This window comes from Cervus canadensis, chromosome 14 (assembly GCF_019320065.1).
Source record: "Cervus canadensis isolate Bull #8, Minnesota chromosome 14, ASM1932006v1, whole genome shotgun sequence".
Taxonomy (NCBI): domain Eukaryota; kingdom Metazoa; phylum Chordata; class Mammalia; order Artiodactyla; family Cervidae; genus Cervus; species Cervus canadensis.
The window spans coordinates 706,383-731,792 of record NC_057399.1 but is presented as its reverse complement, the minus strand read 5'-3'; the positions used below and the strand labels follow the sequence as shown (position 1 = coordinate 731,792).

General features: G+C 49.7%; 1 protein-coding gene and 2 pseudogenes across 1 annotated transcript in view; 2 read left to right on the top strand and 1 right to left on the bottom strand.

The window, feature by feature from the left end:
- SCARA5 (scavenger receptor class A member 5) overlaps nucleotides 1-24,385 on the top strand; it is a 132,327-nt gene extending 107,942 nt beyond the window's left edge. The window contains exons 8-9 of the mRNA XM_043487027.1: nucleotides 12,088-12,282; nucleotides 22,285-24,385. Of these exons, the coding sequence (XP_043342962.1) occupies nucleotides 12,088-12,282; nucleotides 22,285-22,421 (332 nt within the window). The 3' untranslated portion in view covers nucleotides 22,422-24,385. The remainder of the gene's footprint in view (nucleotides 1-12,087; nucleotides 12,283-22,284) is intronic.
- Nucleotides 11,398-11,638, top strand: LOC122453409 (annotated as a pseudogene).
- Nucleotides 11,752-11,845, bottom strand: LOC122453450 (annotated as a pseudogene).
- Nucleotides 24,386-25,410: the final 1,025 nt, after the last annotated feature.

Genomic DNA, 25,410 nt, shown 5'->3' with positions numbered 1-25,410 from the left:
TTATTTTGTATTTGGGTATAGTCAATTAACAATGTTGTGATGATTTCTGATGAATAGCAAAAGGATTCAACCATACCTATCCATGTATCTGTTCTCCCCCAAGGGCTTCCCTGGTGGCTCAGAGGTAAAGAATCTGCCTGCAGTCAGGAGCTGCAGGAGACCTGGGTTCAATCCCTGAGTCAGGAAGATCCCCTGGAAAAGGGAATGGCAACCCACTCCAGTATTCTTGCCTGGAGAATCCCATGGAGGGAGGAGCCTGGTGGGCAGCAGTCCTTGGGGTCGCAAAGAGTCGGACTTGACTGAAACGACTTAGCATGCTCGCATTCTCCCTCGGACTCCTCTCCCATCCAGGCTGGAAAGGCCGCTAGCATTGGTCATGAACCCTGGAGCTAAGGCAGTGGTCCGTGAAGGCTCTAGAGGAATGCCTTGTGAACATCAGCACCTCCTCACAGCTGTGTATGTAACGGTAGAGTCTTGGGATCATGGCCTTTGTCCTGGCTCTACAGCTTTTCTTGCTACTTCTAAAGGCCTGTTGACCCTGTCTGACCCCTCACTGCCCTTTGAAAAGCCCAGGAACAAATGCAAAGCAAAGGACTCAGCTCCCTACCCGAGCCGCCCAGTAAATTCCTACAAATCCAGCTCCCAGCCGAGTTTCTGTTAGTGACATCCTCCTGCAGTGATGGGAGTGAACCCCTGCTTCAGGACCGGGCAGGGAAAGCCTTCATTTATTATTTGATCAGATACGTTTTTACTGAACACCTGCTGGGAGCCAGGCAGCCACGACTGGAGCATTGCTGTTGTTATCGTTCAGGCCTGCAGTCGGATCTGAGTCTTTGCGACCCCGTGGGCTGTAGCCCGTCAGGCTCCCCTGGCCATGGGATTTTCCAGACAAGAATACTGCAGTGGGTTGCTGTTTCCTTCCTCGGGGCATCTTCTCGACCCAGGGGTGGAACCTGCATCTCCTGCATTATAGGTGGTTCTTTCACTGCTGAGCCCCTGCTGAAGCCCCATAGGGCATTAGAGAAACAGTCACCCAAGACAAGCTCCTGGATTCTAAAGAATATGCGGTAGAGTTGAGGGGGCCAATGGGTGAGTCAACAGTTAAGAAAAAATAATCCAGTATAAAAAAGACAGTGATAATTGGGAGATACTTCTGCTATTCTTTCTGCCCAGGAAGTAAGACTGCCCCCGCCCAATCAAAGACAAAGTACAGTGGCCTGTGGGGCTGCTGGACTGGAGACCAGGTGTGGCCACTTCATCACGTAACCTTGAGGAAGTCACTTTCCTTCTGAGTCTCAGTTTCCTCATCTGTATAATGGGTTATCATACCCGCCATCCCAGAGGAGGACTGTAAAGATCAAATAAGACCTAACAAGAATGCTTTGAGGAGGCATAAAGCACCATATTTAGAGTCAGTTAGGGTTCAATGCCTGGGTCAGGAAGATCCTCTGACCTTCCTGGACATGGCATGGGCCTGGCAACTCACTCCAGTGTTCTTGCCTAGAGAATCCCCATGGACAGAGGAGCCTGGCCAGCTACAGTCTATAGGGTCTCAGAGTTGGACACGACTGAAGCAACTTAGCACTCACGCCCACACCGTTAGGAAATAGCATTTTATAAAGTGCACCCACAGGCCAGACCACAGTTTAAAAGCAATGCCCTCCAGCAGAGCCTGGCTGGAAATTCCTTAGGCTTGTGGAATGGCTCCTGTCCTTCACATACGGACCACATTTGCTGTGGATGTCAGGGGAAAGGGCAGTGCCCTGTCTGGGCAGCACAAAGCCCTCATGCTGCAGGCCGGCTGGGGGGCACGGGGAGTTCTTTCTTCACAGGAGAAGAAAAGTTCAGCCTCCTTAAAGGGCAGCCGGTCTAGATTATCCCTGGGGCTCTGTTCTGCAGCTGCAGAGCATCAGAGCCTATTTTCCCAGCCCCATGTGTTTATTTCTGTTCCCCACAACCTCCTGTCTTTCGACTTGTTTTGCTTTGGCAGGGTCTGAAAGGCAAGATAAACACACCTAAAGGAGCTGTGAGACTTCAGGATTGTGCCGGGTTTCCCCTCCTCTCGTCTCTTGAGAAGCAAAGTTCCCTGGACTTTTGGGCCCTTCTGATGCATATCCCTGTGGGGTCTGGGGTACTTAGGGATCGGTTCTGTTCCAGAAGCCCCTCACCCATTCATTCATCCACTCACTCACTCACTTAGTACCATTTGCTGATGGCAGTGTGCCAGGTTTCTGCCTGTAAGTGGGGCTATGAGTGGGAACCACAAGGATGCTGAATGCCTGTCTTCTCCAGAGTTTACTATTGTGGGGACATGGGGCTGGCTGAGGGAATGGTGCTAGGCTATTTCTCATGGGTGGGGGCCATGGGTCAGGGATGCCCTCCTGGAGGAGGTGACATTGATGTGCCTTACAGCAGGGGTCCCCAACCTCCAGGATCTAATGCCTGATGACCTGAGGTGGAGCTGATATAATAATAATGGAAATAAAGCACACAATAAATGTAATGTGCATTCTTGAATCATCCTGAAACCATCCCCTGTCTCCTCCCAGTCTGTGGCAAAATTGTCATCCACGAAATGGGTCCCTGGTGCAAGGGCATGGCAACCCTCTTCAGTATTCTTGCCTGGAGAATCCCCATGGACAGAGGAGCCTGGTGGGCTATAATCCATGGGGTCGCAAAGAGTCAGACATGACTGAAGCGACTTAGCACGCACGCCTGCACCATTAGGAAATAGTATTTTATAAGGCATACCCACAGGCCAGACTACAGTTTAGAAGTGATGCCCTGCAGCAGAGCCTGGCCGGAAAAAGGTTAGGGACCACTGGAAGACCCAGCTACTATGAAATTGCATAGCCCAGGCTTGATCCTAGATCTGTCCCCTACAGCAGTGCTTTTAGCCCTGTCTGGACATTTACAATACCTGCCATCTGTTCAGAAATTTCCCTTCCCCACTTTGCCACTGGTTAATATTTTTTAAAAAACATTTTATTTTATATGGGGGTGAAACCGATTAACAAACAACGTCATAGTTTCAGGTGTACAAGCGAAGGGACTCAGCCAACCATATACATGTATCCATTTTCCCCCAAACTCCCCTCCCATCCAGGCTGCCACATGACATTCAGCAGCGTTCCCTGTGCTAGACAGCAAGTCCTTGTTGGTTACCCATTTTAAATGCAGCACCTCCTGGGTGATTTTGAAGCACTCAGGTGATTCTTCGAGACAGCCCATGGCCAAGAACTGCTGCATGAAGTCCCAGGCTTTTTCTTTTACTCCTAAAGACCTGCATTCCTGCAGCTCCAGAGGACTTCTGGGAGACAGATGAAAGGCACTTTTCATATGGAGAGGGAAGTACTTGTCTTCAGTGTTCAGCCGGCTCTGTGGTTTGAAAATGAAGGGCCTTTGCTCTCCTCCCTGGCTCCACTTCGGAGCAGCTGTGTGACCCTAGGCAAGTTATTTGACTCTCTGGGCCCATTTCTTCTCTGTTCAGTGAAGGTCATGATGACTAACTCGTGTTGCCGCTGAGAAGAGTAAATGAGCAAAGCCGTGGGTAAAGCACTCTGCCCCGGGACTGACATGCTGCGTGCGGGCCCTCGGTGTCCATGAGTTCCCTTCGTCATCCATCCTTGACTTGAAATCTCTCCCGGGCAGAATCCGCCTTTGTTGTCGCTGAGTCCGGGGTGGTTCTAAGCCAGGTGCAGACATAGGCAGTAGGTAGTTCTAAAGGGTACCCTAGCTCTCAAAACCAGTTCCAAGTTGTTAAACTGTCCTCCCAGGCCCACTGAGAGGCCAAATAGTACAGCCACTCCCTCGGCTGTGCTCCCACCAGACACTCGAGAAAGATATTCGGCATCTTGCCCCCTCAATTATAACCCTGAAACCCAAAGTAAATAGAGTAAAGTAAGGTAGGGAATAATTGGATGAAAAAAACCCTGGAGTCATCCAGAGATGCCAGTGCCCTGTGAGTGAAACCAGATGCAGGCTTTAAAATCCTGGAATGGGTTCCCCAGAGATACTGTCAAGTTCCCTTCCATTCCCAGAGGCAGAATGAGCAGCTGTCAGGCCTGACACAGAGTGGAGAGGAATGCTGTATATGAAGTGAGGGAGGGGGCCGGGTTCAAGGCCAACATTGACATTCAATGCCAAGGCCAGGGCACCTGGGGTAGACCCAGTCTGCTTTGTATAGAACCTTGCTTTTCCTATCAGTATATCTACAAGGGAAAGAGAGCAAGGATTTGTTTTGAAAACAGAATCCCTACATACTAGATTTGTGCTGGAAGCCCCTGAGTGGCCTCAGCCCTGGCTCCACATTCCTAGACCGTTCTGGAGCAGCCTTGCCTAACGAATCACATCCAGCTTGCATTAGTGAGCAGAAACTTGCTGACAGCAGGAGCCAGTCTTCTGCTGACGCCCCTGTCCCCCTCCCCTCCCAGGCTAAGAAGCCAGGAACTGAGCCCTGGGGAGAGCAGAGGAAGTTAGGAGGAGGTTAATCCAATTGGAGGGCTGAGCCTGCCCTGCCCCCCCCATCCACCATTTCCCCCGCTCCCCAAGCAGCAGGCTTACTTTGCAACAAGACTCTCAAGGGTATATCTTGGGGACTTCCCTGGCAGTACAATGGTTAAGACTCCCTGCTCTCAATGCAGGGGGCACAGGTTTGATTTCTGGTTAGGGACTAAGATTTTCCATGCTTCACTGCATGGCCTTTTTTTTTTTTTTTAAAAAAAAGGGATACATCCCTGATGGGGCTACTGGTACCCAAGCCATCTCCACAAGTCATGAAGATGCCTCAGAGCTGCCCACAGGTCGCTGGGCAAAGTGCAGGCTGGTGGGGGCTGGGGCTCACAGTGATGGGTGTCCATGATGAGCCAAGTCCTTGACAAGCGCTCTTGCTCCCAACCATCACCATTTCCCCCATTGTAACAAGAGGTAAGTATAGAGCGATCCCATCGGGTCTTTAGTGGAGCCAGAATTTAAACCCTGTTTCTAAGTCCAGAATCAGCCTCGTGCCACTCTCCCCGGCTGCCTCCCCAGAGGGATCACCGTGTTTCCCTCCATCTGAGTTCCCCACCCCACTCAACACCCAAGAGGCAAGTCACTAACCAGCCCTCAGATGGGTGCATGGGATCACAGGTGCTGCCTTTGGGCATTGTTGGTAACCAGGACCAGAGACTCACTGGGTCACTTCAAGTAATGCGGGTATACGGTAAGGACACCCAGGAAGGCTTCAGAAGACTAGGGTTTGTAATACTAAGGCTTTCAGAGCCTGGAACAGGAAAGTCCTTAGAATCCAAGACAGTTCTGGTGGCTTCAGGAATAGGATTCATGTCTTCATTCTAGTGTCTCATGTCCAACATGGCTTATTCATTCCACCATCCTTGCTTCTTTATGCTTCTGCTCAGCTCTCTGTTACCCCTTCTAGGTTTCTGCATTATTTGTGGTGGTTCGTTGTTGGTGGTCAGTTGCTAAATCATGTCTGGCTCTTCTCGACCCCATGGACTGCAGCGTGCCAGGCTCCCCTGTCCTTCACTGTCTCCTGGAGTTTGCTCAAATTCATGTCATTGAGTCAGTGATGCCGTTCAACCATCTCATCCTCTGCCACCCACTTCTCCTCCTGACCTCAGTCTTTCCCAGCATCAGGTTCTTTTCCAGTGAGTTGGTTCTTTGCATCAGGTGGCCAAAGTATTGGAGCTTCAGCTTCAGCACCAGTCCTTCCAATGAATATTTAGAGTTGATTTCCTTTAGGATTGACTGATTTGATCTTCTTGCAATGGTTAGAAAAGCCTGAAGACACTGTGGCGATTACCTAGAAGTAGCTGCATGTGTCGAACAGTGGTGACATCTGTAGCCCACAACTGAGTGTGAAGAAGTTGTTGCTAGAGGTATCCCCAGAAAATGCAGAGGCTTCTTCATCCATATATCAGGTTTTGTTCTTCTTCACAATCTGACCTCATCTGTGCCTGAGGGGCCACCCTGTTTAACTGAGGAGCTAAGAGCATACCTGAGGTCTTGCTGTGGAAGAGCGGGTGAGGGCCTCATTGTCGATCCCAGGAGTGGCCTGGGTAGTGGGCAGCATCAACAGAGCAGGTCAGAGAATGAGGAGGTGGGTTCTATGGTCTGGCCCTGCAGCTAGGCAGAAAGCTCCCAGCAGGGCTAGAACTATTGAAGCGCTGGAAAACTTGCTGGTGAAATGATGGAACCCTTTGATCTGTGAGAGAGCAAGGAGTCTACCCAGCCAGAAAGGGCCAGTCTCCTGCCCTGGGTTTCCTACATCAGCTTCCTCTCCTGTGGTTACCCAGCCAGACAAAAAGTGATGCTGCTGTTTGAGGTTGTGATGGAAGGGACTCTTCTCTGTCTGCTGCCTTGTATAGAAAGGGAGATCCAGGACTTTTCTGGTGATATAGTGGATAGGAATCTACCTGCCAATGCAGGGGACACAGGTTCGCTCCCTGGTCTGGGAAGATTCCACATACTGAGGAGCAAGTAAGCCCATGGGCCACAACTATTGAAGCCTGTGCACCCAGAGCCCATGCTCTGCAAGAGAAGCTGCTGCAATGAGAAACCTGTGCACCCTGATGAAGAGTAGCCCCCACTCATCACAGTTAGAGAAAGCCTGTGCAAAGCAACAAAGACTCAGCACAACCAGAAAAAAGAAGCAGAGGAGAGCCTGTGACCCCAAATCTGGAGCTCTAGGGGAAACAGTGGAGTTTCCCTGAACAGTGAGTGTCCCTGCTGTGAGAGGTACCAGGAAAAAACTCTGCCCAGGACTTAGTGGCCAAGGGCTTGGGACAAGCTGTCAAGTCAGCAACTCCCCATTCATCCTCCAGGTGTTCAGTGAGGAGCAGCGCTTGGTATTTCTCTTGAGCTTGGGTCGCCCGGAGCAGAGGTGGAGTGTGGGTGGAACTCTTCCTGCAGACAGCAGGGTGGGGAACCGAGTGGTGGTCCCTTCTCTCCAGCTGCAAACCGTGGGCACATGTCCAGGTAGATTCCAGTCTGCCGGGTAGAGTGGACAAGAGAACGAGTGTCATATCCTCTTCACTTAGGGGGTTCCCTTTGTGAATCAAACTCAGATATCCATAGGGGAACTGCTTGGGTGTGGTGGGTTCTTCAGGGTTGCGTGTCAACAGTTTGCTCAGGAAGGACTTCCTGGGGCTTCACTGAGGTGGAAAGTGAAGAAGGAAGTGGAGACCTGTTGGTCAAGGGCAGCTGTTAAGGGAGGTAACATGAGGTTGTGAAAGCATGAGGACCTTTGCCCCCGCTTGAGCCATCCCCTCTGTCTACTGGCTTAGGAGTGTCTGGGTTTTATTTTTTTAAGATTTTCTTTTTATGTGGACCATTTTTAATGTCTTTAGTGGACTTGTTACAATACCGCTTCTGTTTTGTGTTTTGGTTTTTTGGCCCCGAGCCATGTGGGATCTTTGCTTCCCGACCAGGGATCAAACCCGAACCCCTCACCTTGAAAGGCCAAGTCTTAACCCCTGGACCTCCAGGGAAGTCCCAGTGCCTGGGTTTTGAACAATCCAAACCACTGCCCTCCACCTCCCTCTACTGTCCTGTGCAAAGAGAGGCATCTCCTTGACCCCAAATAACCAGGCGCACTCCATGGGGCCACTCTGGGTGGATGTCTAAGGCATTAGCTCCCTGGACTTACAGGAAGTATAATGGGGCGCGTGGGGTGGGGGGCGTTGGGCACTAACCAGGCTGACGCAGCCTCCTGGACGCCGCCTCTCGTTCTGTGGGGCTGACAGCGGTGGGGTGAGCGCGTTCCCCAGCGGTGGTGGTTTGCTGGTGGGAAAGCATTGCTCCAGGGCAGAAACTGCTGGGAAAAGGCAGAGTTTACACCCTCTGCCCACAGAAACCCAAACCTCTTAGCAAGTCATGACGTTCGTCTCAGGCTGCAGAGGAAGTCCGTGTTGGCATCATTGGGTGGTTCCCCAAGTGGGTTCCAGAAGGTGGCATGGTGGCTTGGCCTGGGAACGGCCTGCCTCCAGCCGCCCCTGTAGCTCTTAGGGCAAAGCAGGCCGGGATGTTGTTCATGGGACTGCCCCTTTAGACTGTCTGAGTCCCTCATTGGGGCAGTTAGCATCATAATCAGATCAAATCTCAGCTTATGGTTTTCCTCAGGGAAGTAGCCACAGGGATGCGCTCTTGTTAGGGGGAAGAAAGGATTAAAAAATTATAACTTAGAGACCTCCCTGGTGGTCCTGTTCTTAAGATTTCACCTTCCAATGCAGGGGCTGTGGGTTTGATTCCTGGTTGGGGAGCTAAGCTCCCACATACCTCGAGTCCAAAAAACCAGAACAGAAAATGGAAGCAATATTGTAACAAATTCAATAAAGACTTTAAAAATGGTCCACATCAAAAAAAAAAAAAAAAATCATAGCTTAGTGCTATGTTCCATAAGATGGCGCTAGATCCAAATTTGCCTCATTGATTCTTTTGGGACCTTCAGTGTCTGCTGACCCCGTGGGCAAGGGACTGTGTTCAGCCTCCATTGCAGGGAGAAGTCCTGGATCTGGGGGACCTAGGAACAAGTGACAAGGGACAGGCTTCAGTGTTTGATCAATCAACTCTGGTGTCTGGGTGTACGTGGGTTGGGGAACACACATAACCCCAGGACTGATGGGGGCTGTGACCTTGCTTGGCGAGTGGGGAGCATGGGCAGAAACAGCCTTGAACTTGATGCTCTGAGTCCCATAATTATGGTTACCATATGCTTCCAATGTTTTGAAGTTGTCCTGTTTCCAAATATTCTTTTGCCACTTCCATATACATTGAAGCCTCAGCATCCAAGTGACACTTTCCAGATTTCCTTCAGCACTCACTATAATCACATGTCAGACCACATCCTTATTTTCTCATGTAGAATGTATGGTCATCGAACCAACAGCTTGAGTTCTGGGTCCAGAACACCGGGTCGTCCTACCGAAAGATGTCAGTGAGGGGAGTGAGTAGAAGAGACTGAGATGTAATAAGGAGGGTGTTGGAAACATTGGTAGTCCTGATGCTGACTCTCCATTCAGACTCACACCAAAGTCACTGACTGTGTCCATAGACAGGACCTGCCCTCTGGGGTATATGCTATCTGAGTGCATTCATTTGTGCATGCTTTCATTGGGCCCGGCCTGGGCACGTCGAAGTACCAGGCACTGTATCAGGCTATATGACCTGTCCTCAGAATTCCCCCAGTGTCCTAAAAGAGTAAACAGGCAACTGTTACATGAAGTGATAAGATATGTCCACAGAAGGGGTCTTATGGGAATGGGTGGCCACAGGAGGCTTTCTTTGGGAGATGTGACATTCAAACTTGAGATTTAAAGGATGTGAAAATGTTAGGCCAGGGTACAGAGTGGGTTTTTTCCTAAGATGGAGGGGTCCTTGTTCTCCCTCAGCTCTTCCAGGTCTCCACTCAAGGTCTTCCTTGTCTCCCCATCTGAAAGGGCACCCCCTCAAGCTCCATTCCCTTCATTGTCTTCTTGTCTGTGATGGCACCCGCTACCCATTCCCTTCTCTGCCTCCCCGTCCAAGATGATGCCCCCATGCTCCCTTCTCTTCCTGGTCTCCCCATCCAAGATGGTGCCACCTGACCCTCCATTCCCTTCCCTGTCTCCCCGTCTAAGATGGTGCCCCCCACCCTCCATTCCTTTCCTTGTGTCCCCAACCACAGTGGCACCCTCCATGGTCCATTCCCTTCCTTGTCTCCTCGACCAAGATGGTGCTCCCCCATCTTCCATTCCCTTCCCCGACTCCCCGTCTAAGACGGTGCCCCCCACCCTCCATTCCTTTTCTTGTGTCCCTATCCACAGTGGCACCCTCCATGGTCCATTCCGTTCCTTGTCTCCTCGACCAAGATGGCGTCTCCTCGACCAAGATGGCGCCTCCCCCCATACTCTGTTCCCTTCCTGTGTTTCTATTCTTGTCTCTGCACCATCCCTACATGGCCATAGTTATATTTGAATTTGTTTCCCAGCTCTATGACTAGTCTCGTCCACTACAACATAGTCCACGAGGGCAGAGACTTTGTTCATGGATCTGTCCATCCCTCCTACAACAGGACCAGGCTCCTAACAGATGGTCAGTTGCTTACTTGGCAAGACGAAGAAGTGAAGAGTGAGTGAGGCTGGCCAGAGCGGAGGATGCGGGGCCATCTCTGAATGTCAGCTGGGCTGCCTACGCTGCCCCCGACTTCTTCCTGTTATTTGGACCTTGAACCCGGCCTCGCCGGCTCTGGGACGCAGAGCCTCCTCCTGCCACTCACCCTCTACTGATGACCCCACACGGAGCCTGCCGTTGGCAGCCTCCTGGCCTGGCGTGGCCCACGGCCACCGTGACAGGGTGCTGACAGAGGCAAGGCAGGTCTGGGAGAAATCAAGACTGACTTTTCAGCCTCAGCCAACACACCAGGGCCAGACGCCCAGCCCGGGCCAGGCTGTGTTTGCTGCTGCCGGCTCCAGGTTGGCTTGTCACGATAGCTCCCGGGTGGCGTCTCTGTCTCAGACCTGGCCTCTGAGTCCTGCTGCGTTCACTGTTTTCCATCTGAAGGAGTCTCTGCTCTCTTGCTCATCCTCAGCCTCTTCTGATAACCTGGCTGCAGCTTATATACTCATGTGTGAGGAATAGTCAGGGATGACGGATGTGTGAGGTGTTCAGTGGCTCAGCCATGTCAGACTCTTGGTGACCTGTATGAGCTATAGCTCGCCAGGCTCCTCTGTTCATGGGACTTTCCAGGCAAGAATACTGGAGTGGGTTGCCATTCCCTTCTCCAGAGCATCTTCCTGACCCAGGGATCAAACCCATCATCTCTTTCATCTCTTGCATTGGCAGGCGGATTCTTTACCAGCTGAGCCACCAGGAAGACCCCAGCAATCCTGCTTATTGGTATTTACCCAAATGAATTGAAAACTTATGTCTATACAGAAACGTGCACACGAATGTTTGTAGCAGCTTTATTCATAATTCCCAAACTAGGTGAATGGATAGTTAAACTGTAGTACATCCAGACAATGGAACATTATTCGGTGCTAGAAAGAAACGAGCTATCCAGCCATGGAAAGAGAAGCCTTAAATGCATATTACTACATGAAAGAAGCCAATCTGAAAAAGCTACATACTGTATGATCCCAACTATATGGCATTATGGGAAAGGCAAAGCTATGGAGACAGGAAAAAGATCAGTGTTTGCCAGGGGCTAAGGGGTGGGGGTTGGGATGAAGGGATGGAGCACAGAAGATTTTTTGGGTAGTGAAACCATTCTTTAGGATTCTGTGTTGGTGAATACATATCATTATACATTTTTCCAGACCATAGAATGGACAATACCAAGAGTGAACCCTGGTGTAAACTCTTGACTCGGGGTGGTTACGACATGTCTCTGTGTGTTCATGGATTATAACAAATGCAATCGCTTCTCGGCCTTTTGGCTAAGATCAAGTGTAGTAACAAATGCACCGTTCTGGAGGCAGGTGTTGATGGTTGGGGAGGAAGCTATCCCTGTTGGGATTGGGGGGGGCGGTCTGTCTATACCTTCTTTTTTTTTTTTTTTAAGTTTTTCCTTTTTTCATTTCATAGGATATCTAGAGTCACCAACTGTAAAGGGAAAAGCCAGTTCTCACACTTTTACTTAGTGCTATGATTACTAAATGTGGATTTGACCTAGATCTTCAATAAAGTGATTAAATAATGATCAGTAATTAGCAGGAATTTATGCACTCCATGCTGAAATTTGTATCAGATTTCTATTGCAGCTGTAAAAAAAAAATTATGGAATGCTTCATGAATTCACATGTCATCCTTGCTAGTCTTCCCTGTATCATTCCAATTTTAGCACATGCACTGCCAAAGCCAGCACTGTTCCTGCTTTTCAATTTTGCTATGAACCTAAAACTACTCTGGAAAAACAGAAGTATTAAAAAAGGTGGAGAGAAGGGCAGGGGTGACACCACGGTTTCTGCTGGGTGCCTGCTTGGCCGTCACTGGAGCCCCAGCCCCCGTCCCCATCCTGGTGGGGTGGGGAGCCGGGGAGGGCCCCGGGGGGCCACGGCTGTGTCCAGGCTCGGGGGAGTGACCGTGACCCTGCGTTGCTCCCGGCAGGTGGCGTGGAGGCGGTGATGGTGCGGCTGGTGAACGGCTCGGGCCCGCACCAGGGCCGCGTGGAGGTGTACCACGAGCGGCGCTGGGGCACCGTGTGTGACGACGGCTGGGACAAGAAGGACGGGGACGTGGTGTGCCGCATGCTGGGTTTCCCCGGCGCCGAGGACGTGCACCGCACCGCTCAGTTCGGACAAGGTAGGGCGCCCACTAGCGGAGAACGAGGGGCGAGGGGCCCGGAGTCCTAGGCCTGCCCTCCCATCCAGGGTCCCCTCGACGGCAGTCCTGCCGAGTGTCACCCGGCCTCCACCTGGGTCCTTCCCACCTCGGGGGGCTCGCAGCCTCCAGCCATCCGTCTTCAGACAGTTCTGACCATTAGAACATTCCTTCCTTCCCTCGAATTGGACTCCCTTTCTCCTTTTGTCTCCTGCTGGCCTGCCCTGTTGTGGACTGAATGTTTGTGTCCCTCCTACCCCATCCCCCCCCCCCCCCCCCCCCCCCCCCCCCCCCCCCCCCCCCCCCCCCCAGCCAAATCCACACAGGCTTCTCTGGTGGCTCAGTGGTAAAGAATCCGCCAGCAATGCAGGAGACACAGGTTCCATCCCTGGGTCGGAAGATCCCCTGGAGAACGAAATGGCAGCCCACTCCAGGATTCTTGCCTGGAGAATCCTGTGGACAGAGGAGCCTGGTGGGCTACAGTCCATGGGCCTGCAAAGAGTCAGACCCGACTAAGCGACTGAACAACAACATATTCATATGTCGAAATCCTGACCCCCCAGTGTGATGGTATTAGGAGGTGGGGCCTGTGAGGAGGTGTCCAGGTCACAAGTTGAGCCCTCATAATGGGACCTTAGTAAAAGAACCTAAGGGTACTCTGCCCGCTTCTGTGGGGACACACAGGAGCCTCCCAGTCAGAATGGGGCTGTCCCTAGAACCCCAGCATCTGAGCACACAGGCACTCTGATCTCGGACTTGCATCCCCTGGAACCATGAGAAATAAACATCTCTTGTTTACAAGCTGCCCAGTCTGAGCCCATGAAGACAATCGCGCTCACTGAAGCGCTGTTGTGACAGCTGGTGGAGAGCAGCCGATTGACCCCAGCGTCCTGGCCTCTGGACTGAAAGGCCCAGTGAGCAGGGAGTTCAAAGGGTCCAGCTCCACAGAGGACAGCCCAGAGGGGACAAGTGCTTCCCTCCCACCTGAAGCTGTGCAGTGGGTCTCAGCCTGTTTTCTGCAAGGAAAGCTGCCATCTTTGTTTGCAGGACAAACAGAAATGGGGAATCAGTCTTTACTTTTCCATTTTCGGCTCTGATGAGGACTTCTCCCTAATATGTGGAAGCAAAACATTTTAGGGGGAAAAGTCATACATTCTTTTAGAAAAGCCACACTAGGTCATTTGACTGTCATAAGCAGGGTTAACCTAAAACTCTTTCATCCTCCCTTTATTTAAAAAAAAATTTTTTTTTTAAATTATGAAAGTCTGATAACACATTTACAGGAGACTTGGAAAATACAGAACCAGGTTACATATAGTTCTACTTTATTTTTTAAAGTAGATAAATTAAGACTTTTAGTTGGAGTTTCAATATCAAACTCTCAAAAATGAATAGAACGAATATACAGAGAAGTAGGATATGATAGCTCTGAAAAGCACTGTGAAACCAATTCAACATAATTAACATTTATACAGTTTTCACACAAAAGTCGGATACAAATTCAAGTTCCGATAAAATATAAACTAGGAGACACTGGGACATATCGGGTTTCCCTGATTGCTCAGACTGTGAGGAATCTGTCTGCAATGCAGGAGATCCTTCCTCGACATTTGTATCATATGGCCTGAGGGGAAATCCCTACAATTGCTACTCAAGCCTTTTTTAAATTAATTTTTACCAGAGTGTAGTGGCTTTACAATGTTGTGTCAATTTCTACTATTCAGCAGAATGAATCAGGTATACACATGAATCAGGTATACATATACATATATCCCCTCTTTTCTGGATTTCCTTCCCATTTAGGTCACCACAGAGCATTGAGTAGAGTTCCCTGTGCTATAGAGTAGGTTCTCATTAGCTACCTATTTTATGTATAGTATCAATAGTGTATATACGTCACTCATGCTCAGTCACTTCAGTCTTGTCCAGCTTTTTGAGACCTATGGACTGTAGCCCGCCAGTCCAGGACAATCCTCTGTTCATGGGATTCTCCAGGCAAGAACACTACAGCAGATTGCCATGCCCTCCTCCAGGGGATCTTCCCGATCCAGGGACTGAACCCACGTGTCTTACATCTCCTGCATTGGCAGGCAGGTTCTTTACCACTAGTGCCACATGGGAAGCCCTTATACATGTCAATCATAATCTCCCAATTCCTCCCACCCACTCCTCTTTCCTCCTTGGTATTCATATGTTTGTTCGTTACATCTGTATCTTTATTTCTGCTTTCAATAGGATCATCTATACAATTTTTCTAGATTCCACATATATAAAAATATTGTATAGTAATGCCACTGGAGTCTTTAAATCAGGCAGTGGGAAGCCAGACTCGATTCTACATTTGCATCAGATTTGCACCATTAAATATGAATATGAAGTGGCTCAGTTGTGTCTGACTTTGCAACCCCATGGACTGTAGCCTGCCAGACTCCTCTGTCCATGCGATTTTCCAGGCAAGAATACTGGAGTGGGTTGCCATTTCCTTCTCCAGGGGATCTTCCCGACCCAGGGTTCGAACCTGGGTCTCCCGTGCTGCAGGCAGACTCTTTACTGTCTGAGCCACCAGAGAAGCCCTAAAAGTGAACAGTGGCCTGACCTCCCCATCGCTGTCCAGTAGCTTAGGTCACGTGGTCTTTGAGACCTGGGCAAGCGGGCCGGCCCAGTGTTATTCACAGGTCCACAGGGGGAGGTGGGGGCCTCCTGTCTCGGCTGCACTTCCTTCTTCCCAGAGCGGCTTCCGGCTCCTTCTGTGGGCAGGCACTAGGCTCAGCATAGTCTCTGACCTTAGCATGTTCATTTTAGGGGGAGGTGGACTTGTTCACAGATTCTAAACGGCATGGGGGCTCGCCTGCCCCACCAACTGTGGGGCAGGGTGGGGGATGCCCACCTCTCCTGGCAGATGGCGGGCTGCACCTCAGGTCCAGACGCCCCTCTGACCACAGATTCCCTTCAGGCAGGTGCCCAGACTCCCTACCCCAGTCAGCTCACCCTCAGCCTCATGGAGTCTCCCAGGCCCCCAGCTCTAGCCCTGCCATCCATCATCTCTATTTCTCTTACGATGTGTTTCTGTCCTTCCAGGCAGGACTGCAGACCTGTCCCTCCCCTTCTCCTCATCCACTCCCCTGTTCCTTCTCTGCTGAGTCCCTGGGTCCTACAGATTCTACCAGTGTCGACCTCTTGGGCCCTTGACTCCATCCCCTCCTCTTCGTTCTCACTGTTCTTGCCTTAGGAGCTCAGGCTGGGTAGAGCAGTGGCTCGGAGCTCAGCCTCTAGGACAGAGCCTAGCTCGCATTCCACATCTGCCACTTACTGGTTGGTGACCTAGAGCAGACTTCCTAACCTCCCCAGGCTTCAGCCCTTCCACTTTTGCAGGAGGATGGTAAATGAAAAATGAGATCGTGTATGGCAAGCAGTTAGCATAGCGCAGGCCCGGGGCACACAGTCATTTGCTGCTTGTTGGGAGGAGGTGGGGCATCCTCCAGGAGCCCCTTCCTGCACGCACTGCTCGCCGCCTGCTCCTCTAGGCCTTCCTCTTCCTGGCTCCCGGGGCTCTTTCTAAAATGGTCTCCTGCTTGTCACTGCCCAACACTTGGCGGGTCTTTACTGCCCTCAGGATCAAGTCCGCTTTCCTTAGCTGAGTGCAGTAAGGTCTGTCCTAAAGTGCCTCACTCCTCGGCGGAGCACCGTTCAGCCGCATGCACCCATATGTGGGCTCCGAGCTCATACAGCCGTTTTCGATCTCCATGTCCTATCGCCAGCTCTTCCTCAGGTTTGCAATGCCTTTCCCTCCTCTCCACCTTAGCTCATTCCTCTTCAGTTTATTTGCTGTTGTTTAGCCGCTAAGTCGTGTCTGACTCTGCAACTCCAAGGACAGCACGCCAGGCTTCCCTGTCCTTCCCTGTCTCCTGGAGTTTGCTCAAACACATGTCCACTGAGCCGATGATGCCATCCAGCCATCTCATCCTCTGTCATCCCCTTCTCCTCCTGCCTTCAATCTTTCCCAGTCAGAGTCTTTTCCAATGAGCTGGCTCATTGGGATGTGATAGGTACTGCATAAAGTGGCTCCAAAACTTTGACCACCTGATGTGAAGAGCTGACTCATTAGAAAGACCCTGATGCTAGGAAGGATTGAAGGCAGGAGGAGAAGGGGATGACAGAGGATGAGATGGTTGGATGGCATCACTGATTCGATGGACATGAGTGAGCAAACTCTGGGAGTTGGTGATGGACAGGGTGGCCTGACGTGCTGCAGTCCATGGGGTCACAAAGAATCAGATACAACTGAGCAACTGAACTGAACTGAAAGTGGGAGGGAGGAAAGAGGAACGGGAGGAAGGTTCGAGGAAAGAAGGAAGGAAGAAACTGGTGTGCCTGCAGAATCTGCATCCTCCCCGAGCCATACAAGAAACTGCCGAGCCTGGCATGCTCTTGGTGGTTTGGCACCATAAAAGTTTTCCTGGCCAGGCCTCAATAAATGATCAGTGTCCCTGGGAAAAAAACAAGGAAAGACCCAAATGGGAAAGACTTGGAGATGATTTATTTTTTTTTAATTTTAAATTGGTCCAAGAGCTATTGGAGAGGGAGGGAGTGCAGTTGGAGAAGATGGAGGTGATGGCTGGAACAGGGTCCAGAAAGAGATGGAGGGGGTGAGACCAGGGCAGCACCCAGGGAACTGGTCCTGGACCCACTGAGAAAATCTGTGAAATAGGTAGACAGACAAAGGAGGTGAGGGTGGGTACAAATGCAGATGGATTTGTAGGTGGAGGTAGATGGATGGATCGAGAGTGTCCATTCTAATTATTATTAGCATTTTTGCTCTTTTTTTTCTTAAGATCAAATTTAAATACTGGGAGGTGGCTTAGTGCAAGGGACAGCAAATGTTAAAGGGACAGCCAGAAGTAAATATTTTAGGCTTTGTGGGCTAGATGGTCTGTCTCACAACCATTCAACTCTGCAGTTGTCGCATGAAAGTAACTACAGACAAAAGTAGCTGCAGTCTACAAGGTAGACTTGTGTAATTAGATGGGGGGGTGCTGTGTTCCAATAAAACTTTATTTACAAAAGCAAGAAGTGGGCCGAATTTGGTGTGCCACCTCTTAACTTGGTGATCCATGAAGTGCCCTGTGTATGTGCTTCTGTCAGGATCAGAGACTAGACTGGCTGGGCATCAGAGGTCACTATCTCCTCCTCCCGTAATAGCTGTGGGACAGGTCTGCTAACCTTTCTGGGGCCTCAGTTTTCCTTTCTCTTAAATATCTGTCTGATAGCGGTCCTGCCTGCCTCTGTGTGGCACTCTGATGGCAGCCCTCAGGATTCAGGGTAACTCATTCCTTCTATTAATATCACTCTAAGTAAACATGCAGCAGCTCAGATGTTAGCTCCATGAAGCAGAGATTTTTGCTTTTTCTTGTTTTGTTTTTGTACCATTTTTAAAGGTCACTTTCCCTTTACAGTAATAACAAAATATTGGCTATAGTCTCCATGTTGTACAGTACATCTTTGTAGCCTGTCTTACATCCAATTGTTTGTGCCTCCCCATTCCCCATCCATGTGTTGCCCCTTCCCCTTCACTGGTACCCACTAATTTGTTTTCTGTACATATGCATTTTTTGGTATAGTCATGTTAGTTTGTCGTGTTATTTTAGATTCCTCCTACAAATGATATCATAAAGTATTTGATTTTTCTGACTTATTTTGCTTAGAGTGATGCCCCTCCAAGTTCATTCATGTTGCTGCAAATAGCAAAGTTGTGTTCTTTTCTGTGGCTGAGTAGTATCCCGTTGTATATATAATATATACCACATCTTCTTTATACACTCCTCTGTTGAGGAACTCTTTGGTTGCTCTCCTGTCTTGGCAACTGTATAATCATAATGCTGCCATGGACATTGGGGTGCATGTATCTTCTTGAATTAGTTTTTGTTTCTGGCGGCTATGTACCTGGAAGTGGGATTGCTGAATCATACGGTAATTCTATTTTTAGTTTTTTGAGAACCCTCCATACTGTTCTCCACCAATGTATATTCTTACCAGCAGTGGGTTTTTAAAAAATCATTTTCTGTTCACTAATGTAGCCCAAACACCCAGAATAGTGCTGAGCATGGAGTAGACACTTAAATATTTATTGAATGAATGAATGATGAGAATAAAATAAAATCTCTGCTTACTCATCCCAACCATCCCCTCACATTCCAGCATCCCCTTAGGCTCCAAGTGTCAGAAGACCTGGCCTCTGGTCTCAGTTTTGCCTCCATAAGATAAAACCTCACATGTAGCTTCAGTTTTCTGACTCTAAAGTGGGGGAACAGAGAACCCCCTTCCTGCTTCCCAATGGGGCTTGTTATGGAGCTCACAGAGAGAACCAGCATGGAGGAGCAGACCTAACTAGAGCAGGGCTCAGACTTAGAGGCATGTTGACTGGTGGAGACCCTGTTAGGATACAGTCTGTTAGTTGCTTCAGTTGTGTCCGACTCTCTGCAACCCTATGGACTGTAGCCCGCCAGGCTCTTCTGTCCATGGGATTCTCCAGGCGAGAATACTGAAGTGGGTTGTTGTGCCCTCCTCCAGGGGACCTTCCTGACACAGGAATCAAACCCAGGTTCAGGTTCTGGTGGGTCTAAGACCCTGCATTGCTGATGAGCTCCCGGGTGATACTGACCTCCTGGTGCTCAGGCCACACAATGAGCGTCAGGTGTCAGCTCTCATGGATGTCAGCTGACACAGTGATTGGTGTCTGGATTCATGAGAGTTCTAGCCTCTCTGACACGGCAGGGAGCAGAGATGATCTGCGAGTTCATTGGCCCCTTTAGTGATATCCCAATAACTGCAGCTGTGAGTATTGCTGATTTAACAACCCTGTTCTCATTTTATTGGCTCTTCCATGACTGAACACTAGCTAGAACTCCCTAGCCAAAGCCCAACTAGAGTTTGGAGTTTCGTGATCCTGTGTACGCATTCGGACTGGTAACCGTGGTCCTGTTTTGTATCTGTCAGTCTCCTTCATTTGCTGCTTTATTTGTTTTGGGTGTGACTAATCCCACGGAGCTCTTGGGTCTGCAACCTTTTCCTGGGTAATTTGTAAACTGATGTGTTTTCCAGGAGACATTTAATCTGAGAATTTTTGCTCAGCCTCAAAGGGCTTATTGTGTAAGAGGCACACTGTATCCGGCCAGGGAAGAGGCTATGATGAACAAATAACATTTAAAAAGACAGCGGGAGATCTCTCCTCCCAGCTCTTTCCCCTAGTTCACTGCTAGGGGATATTCATGCTGAATATCTCAGCATAACAAAAATATGTCCAAACCACTAAGTCCTTGCATCAATTTGTTGTTGTCCAGTCGCTCAGTCATGCCCGACTCTTGGACTGCAGCACGCTTCCCTGTCCTTCACTATCTTCCGGAGCTTGCTCAAACTCATGTCCATGGAGCCAGTGATGCTCTCTAATCTCCTCGTCCTCAGTCTCCCCCTTCTCCTCCGGCCCCCAATCTTTCCCTGCATCAGAGTCTTTTCCAGTGAGTTGGCTCTTTGTATCGCTGGCCAAAATATTGGAGCTTCTTACTGGGCAGCAAAATGGTTTAGGTGTTCCCTGGATGCTCTTTGTGAAGGAATTTCCCGTGCAGTCCAGGGGTGAGTGACAGGTTTGAGGATCTTAATTCTCAAAGAGTCGGACATGATTTAACAACTAAACAACAGCAATACTCGACAGTTCCTCTAAAAGGAGAGGTTGTCTGGCTGCTGAGAGACTGGACAAGGAGGCATGGTGCTAGGATCAGGTGCTAGGGTCCCTGAACTGCCTTTCATGTAGGGTTTTGGTGCATTTCAAAACCCTTTAAAATACAGGAACTATTACTTCATTTGGGCTTCTTTTGTGGTTCAGCAGTGAAAAAGCTGCCTGCTAAGGCAGGAGACTGGGGTTCAATCCCTCGGTCAGGAAGATCCCTTGGAGAAGGAAATGGCAACCTGGTATTCTTGCCTGGGCAATCCCATGAACAGAGGAGCCTGGTGGACTACAGTCCATGAGGTTGCAAAGAGTTGGATACTACACAGTGACTAAACAACAACAATTACCTTGTTTAACTTGCCCAGATTGACATGGTAATGTTGGAACACAGTTTCTGACCTTCAGCCCCATGATTTCTGGTACCAGCTCTTGAACATAACAAGTAAGTTTACCCAGTAGGTTCTCAGTTTACTTAGTTTCAGCACCGAAAGTCTCACGTCCTGGGAATCCCCTCCCGCTTTTACAACTGAAATGGTCCTCCTGGATGGGCTGAGACTTGAGATTTGTCCTACTTGTTGTAAAGCCCTATTTCTGCTGTAGCAGTCCTTCTCAAACTTCAATGCAGGACCACTTGGTTCAAATGTACATTCTGGTCAGTAGGTCCTGGGCAGGGCGTGAGGTTGTATATTTTTAACAAACTCTGATGCTGCTGATCTAGGACTGCACTTTGAGTAGCAAAGCTCTACGCTACTGACTCCATGGGCGATGGGAGCCCTGAAGCTCAGGCAGCACTCCAGAGGGCTCCCGAGTGAGCTCCCACAATTAAAGACCTGAGTTCACCATCAGCCCCAAAAACCCCCCAGAACATGGTTGATGGCCCTGCCAGATCATCAGTCAGTGGGGCTCCAGGTGACTTCTCCCCTCTCCACTGACCACTCTGACCCCAGACAAGCCCTTTCCATTCCCTTGAAGCCTCATGCAGCTGCCCTATTCCCTTAACATTCATTGAAGACCTCAATGCCAAGTGTATGTCTCTTGAGACTTGGTACAATCCTGGGAAAACCAACTAAAGGTGCCCTGCATGGGCACCCTCAGACCATCAGGTTGGTCCTCCTCTAAGAGCTGAGTGAACAGGGCGGGGTGAACAGGTGGGCAAAACTCAGCTGGACTGTCTTAGGGACCTTGTATTTTGGGAACTGAGCTAGTTGCTTATGGTTACAGATGCTTCCGCCTGTCATAGCATATATGTCTGGTGATAATGTTAATTTCTGAGATCTGCTGTCATTCCAAGGACCACTGTTTGGAGCTCATTGTGTGAGACCATCAGCTTTAAATTTCAAAAGACTGGAGGTGATGTTGACACTGAGATATTTGGTTATGGGGCACTGGATCTGTCCAAGTTAGATCTATTTGACATTGTCCCTCTGATTATGTCTTGTCTGAATATTCAGCAGCAAAGGCCACAAGGTACATCTCAATAGCAGGGACTTTGCTGGTGGTCTAGTGGCTAAGACTCTGTGCTTCCACTGCAGGGGGCACAGGTTTGATCCCTGGTCAGGGAACTAAAAGCCCACAGGTTATGTGGCATGGCCAAAATCTCAAAAGCTATTAAGCATCTTGTATAAAGTGTGGGCCTGAGAGACAGCAAGACTTGGGCTTGAGTTCAGATTCTGCCACTTACAAGCTGAGACACCTTGCACTGATTGCTTTCTGAACCTCAGTTTTCCCATCTAGAAAAAGGGTTATTCATGCCTATCTCACAGCACTGTGATGGGAATGGACGAAGATCATATGTGTAAGAGGCCTGACACATCGGAGCTGCTCAGTAAATACCATCCTGGTTATTGTTTAGTTGCTAATTCGTGTCTGACTCTTTGTGACCCCATGGACTGTAGCCCACCAGACTCCTCTATCCATGGGATTCTTCAGGCAAGACTACTGGGGTGCGTTGCTATTTCCTGCTCCAGGGAATCTTCCCCACCCAGGGATTGAACCCACGACTCTTACATCTCCTGCATTGGCAGGTGGGTTCTTTACCACTGAGCCACCAGGGAAACCCATCCTCACTGTAAATTATTTTGATGCTGCTTTCAAGAAACTGCGCCTAGAGAAGATGTGTTGGTCTCGGTGGCGTGGTGAAGGCAGGGGGTCCACTCGACTGGAGAATTGAGGCAGGATTTGGGACAGACAGCGTTGACAGACAGCGCCTGTCTGTCCTGTGCCCCTGCATCTCTGCTAAGACACGTGTCCACTTGTCTCCACAGGTACAGGGAGAATTTGGATGGACGATGTCGCCTGCAAGGGTACTGAGGAAAGCATCTTCCGCTGCAGCTTCTCCAAGTGGGGGGTGACAAACTGCGGGCACGCTGAGGATGCTGGCGTGACGTGCAAGAGACACTAACAGTGGGCACAGCCCGAAGTCTGGGCCCAGCTGCCCAGCCTCCTTCCTGCATTCCTGGGGTGGGGGCAATGCTCGGGGCTCCCCTGGCCACGCCTCTGCCCTCCACGCCCAGCCCAGCACCCCCAGACCCCTGTAATTCCCATCCCAGGACCACGGTGACCTGTCGCCCTTCTCCTCTTGGACATCTATTCCAAAGCACAACTCTGGGATCCATGCCTGTCTCTCCCTTCCACCACGGTTCCTGTGTGGAGCCCTGGTTGACTGGATTGCCTTTTCCCAGAGTCTTCTAAACACCATGCCATCAGGGCTACTTGTCCATGTTCTCTGTGGTCTGTGAGTTACCGATGGATCCTGGTGACCAATGCAGCAGTGAAGATGGGCAGGAGGCATCCCAGGTCGTTTACTCTGCAGATCATTCCCAAACCTCAGGCCAAGAGTTTTGACCAGCAAGAGACGATACTGAGTGATTCACCTTCCCCTCTTTACTCTGCCTCTGCACAGCGTTTGTTAGTTCAGGAAAGACATAGAGCAGGAGCGGCTCTAGGAGTGAGAGGGAGATGCCAGCCTCCTGCAGGAACCAGTCTGGATGCCGAGAAGGCAAGTGAAAGGAACATTTACTGAGTGACTGCCACGTGTGCTACGTAGTATCCTGGGCGCTCAATTCACGTATCACTTTGCAGCACTCCTACAAGTCATGCTGGCTTGGGTACCTACCACTTGACCTCCAGGTGCCACTCAAGTGACCCATTCCCCTAGCCCATCAGCCAGATGGAGAGTGAGACCATTGTTTTGACCTGAACTCTCGTGTGTCTTTGCTTAGACTCAAGCAAGGAGCTGGGGTGCGGCACAAGTGTGACTAAAGATTAAATACTCCAAATCCCATAGGGTGTAAGTTCAGGGTTGGATGTGACTGGCTTCCAAGCGGCCATCCACACAGGAGGGTGGGTTTGGGGGGTGGCACAGGAGCTATCTGGGTTAAACCAAGGCCAACCCGCAGTCATCTGGCAATCAGGGCTAAAGCCACATTGCCTGTGTCTCAGAGCTGTCTGGAGGTGATGGTACAGAACCTTCCAGGGCGCTTTGGGTGTCATCCTGTGGTCAAGAGAACACATGTCCTGATGGAGCATATAAGACTGGAAGGAAATGAGGATTCCCTACTACATCTAGGGGAAGAAGAGGCTGCGGGCCTCTGGGAGCCCTCAGTCTGCACCCCTTTCCTAATGATGGGGAGATCAGAGTCTGCTTTTGACACGAAGAGGAGGTCATGCTGGGCATTTCTGTGTTCTAGGCCTGGGGAGCTTCATGGAAGCTAGTGAGCGTAGGCCCACCAACTCAGACATGCCTCAAATACACAATCACCTTTCCTACCTGGTGAGCATCGCCTGCCTGGGGAAAGTGATAGCTGGGACCCTCTGGGGATAAGACCAGCAAAGCTCCTGGCTGACAACGAAACCAATACATGCTATTGGTTGTTCTTTGCTTATAATATGCTTATTATCTGCTATGTTTACATAACATGCATGTACTCATGCATCTTTTCCCAGAGCCAATATATGTATGCATATATGAACACGGCACTCTTTACTACATAGCTCAGTACATCGCAAAGTTTGCATTAAAAAAAAAAAGAAAATACTCAATGTGGAAGAATGTCACATTGAGTGAAATAAATCCCCAAGTGTGTTCTGACAAAGAATCCAGTTATCCCACCAATGAAGACGCATGTAACTTTCTTACTTGGCCTTTTCATTTGGGAAAACATAAGTTTTGCTTTACATCAGTGAAAAACCATAGTGATACGTGTTTGAACTTTAAAAGCAAAGTCTACTAGTTTACATTCCTACTTAAAAGGACATGGAAATAGCCATGATCCTGTATTTCAGGGACTAAAGGAAATTAGGCCAGGCCTAAAATACATCAGACCTTTTGTAAGAATTTCAATAAAGCTGAAAACATGATGCTAACAAGTTTCCCTCACATTCTTTCTCATGAAAACTCAGTGAGCATGGGAAGGGGGTGGGTGAAAATTGGAAAGGTCTGATCATTTTTCAGCAGGAATGGGTAGAATGGGCAGCTTAGGCAAAGCTGCCTTAATGCTTCCAGAGGACGATAAACATAGTCTAGACCAAGAACTTGATGGCATATGAAGTCTTAAGCCCTATTAGGTAACCTAAGGAAAGGGTCTCAAGCAAAAGAATGATAATCAAGACCCAGCTTATAAGAGAATTACTTTTGTATTCACTAAAGGAAAAACCACCTGTCAATTTACTCACTTTTCCAGAGCTGTTGGCACAGACGATTACAAACCTGCCTGCAATATAGGAGATCCAGGTTCAATCCCTGGGACAGGAAGATCCCCTGGAGGAGGAAATGGCAACCCACTCCAGTATTCTTGCCTGGAGAATCCCATGGACAGAGGAGCCAGGTGGGCTACAGTCCATGGGGTCACAGAGAGTCAAACACGACTGAATTCTTACTTGGGGATGTGCTTTCATCCAGAGTTCCATTCACACATAAGAAGACCACTCAAGGTCTGTGAACCCACCGGGCCTCATCACCCAGTGAGAGGCAGGAGCTCCCAGGCAGTGACCCGGGCAGTGTGTGGGGATCACCCGGGTCACTGGGTATTCCCAGTCACGTGCTCATAGCTGCACCTCCGGGAAAACCTCATGGCCCCAGGCTGGCTGTGGGCCCTAATAATTTGCCAAAAGAGGTCAAAAAGTAGACTTTCTGGAAATACACCAGAGGCATCGTGGTTTCCTCTTCTAAAAAGCCGGGTGATGCCCACCCCCAAAGCACTGTGGCTGCCACTCTATATTCAGGCTGTGTGGAGAAAAGGACTTCTCCCCTCTAATGTCTACAAGGCCCCAAATTTCCCTGGTCTCAAATGCCCAAGAACATCTGGTGCCTGCATGTGCTATGGTCAAGCCAACAGCTATTGTGGGTTTGAGTCACAAAGAGAAGTTACAGCATTCTCCACCATAGTCAC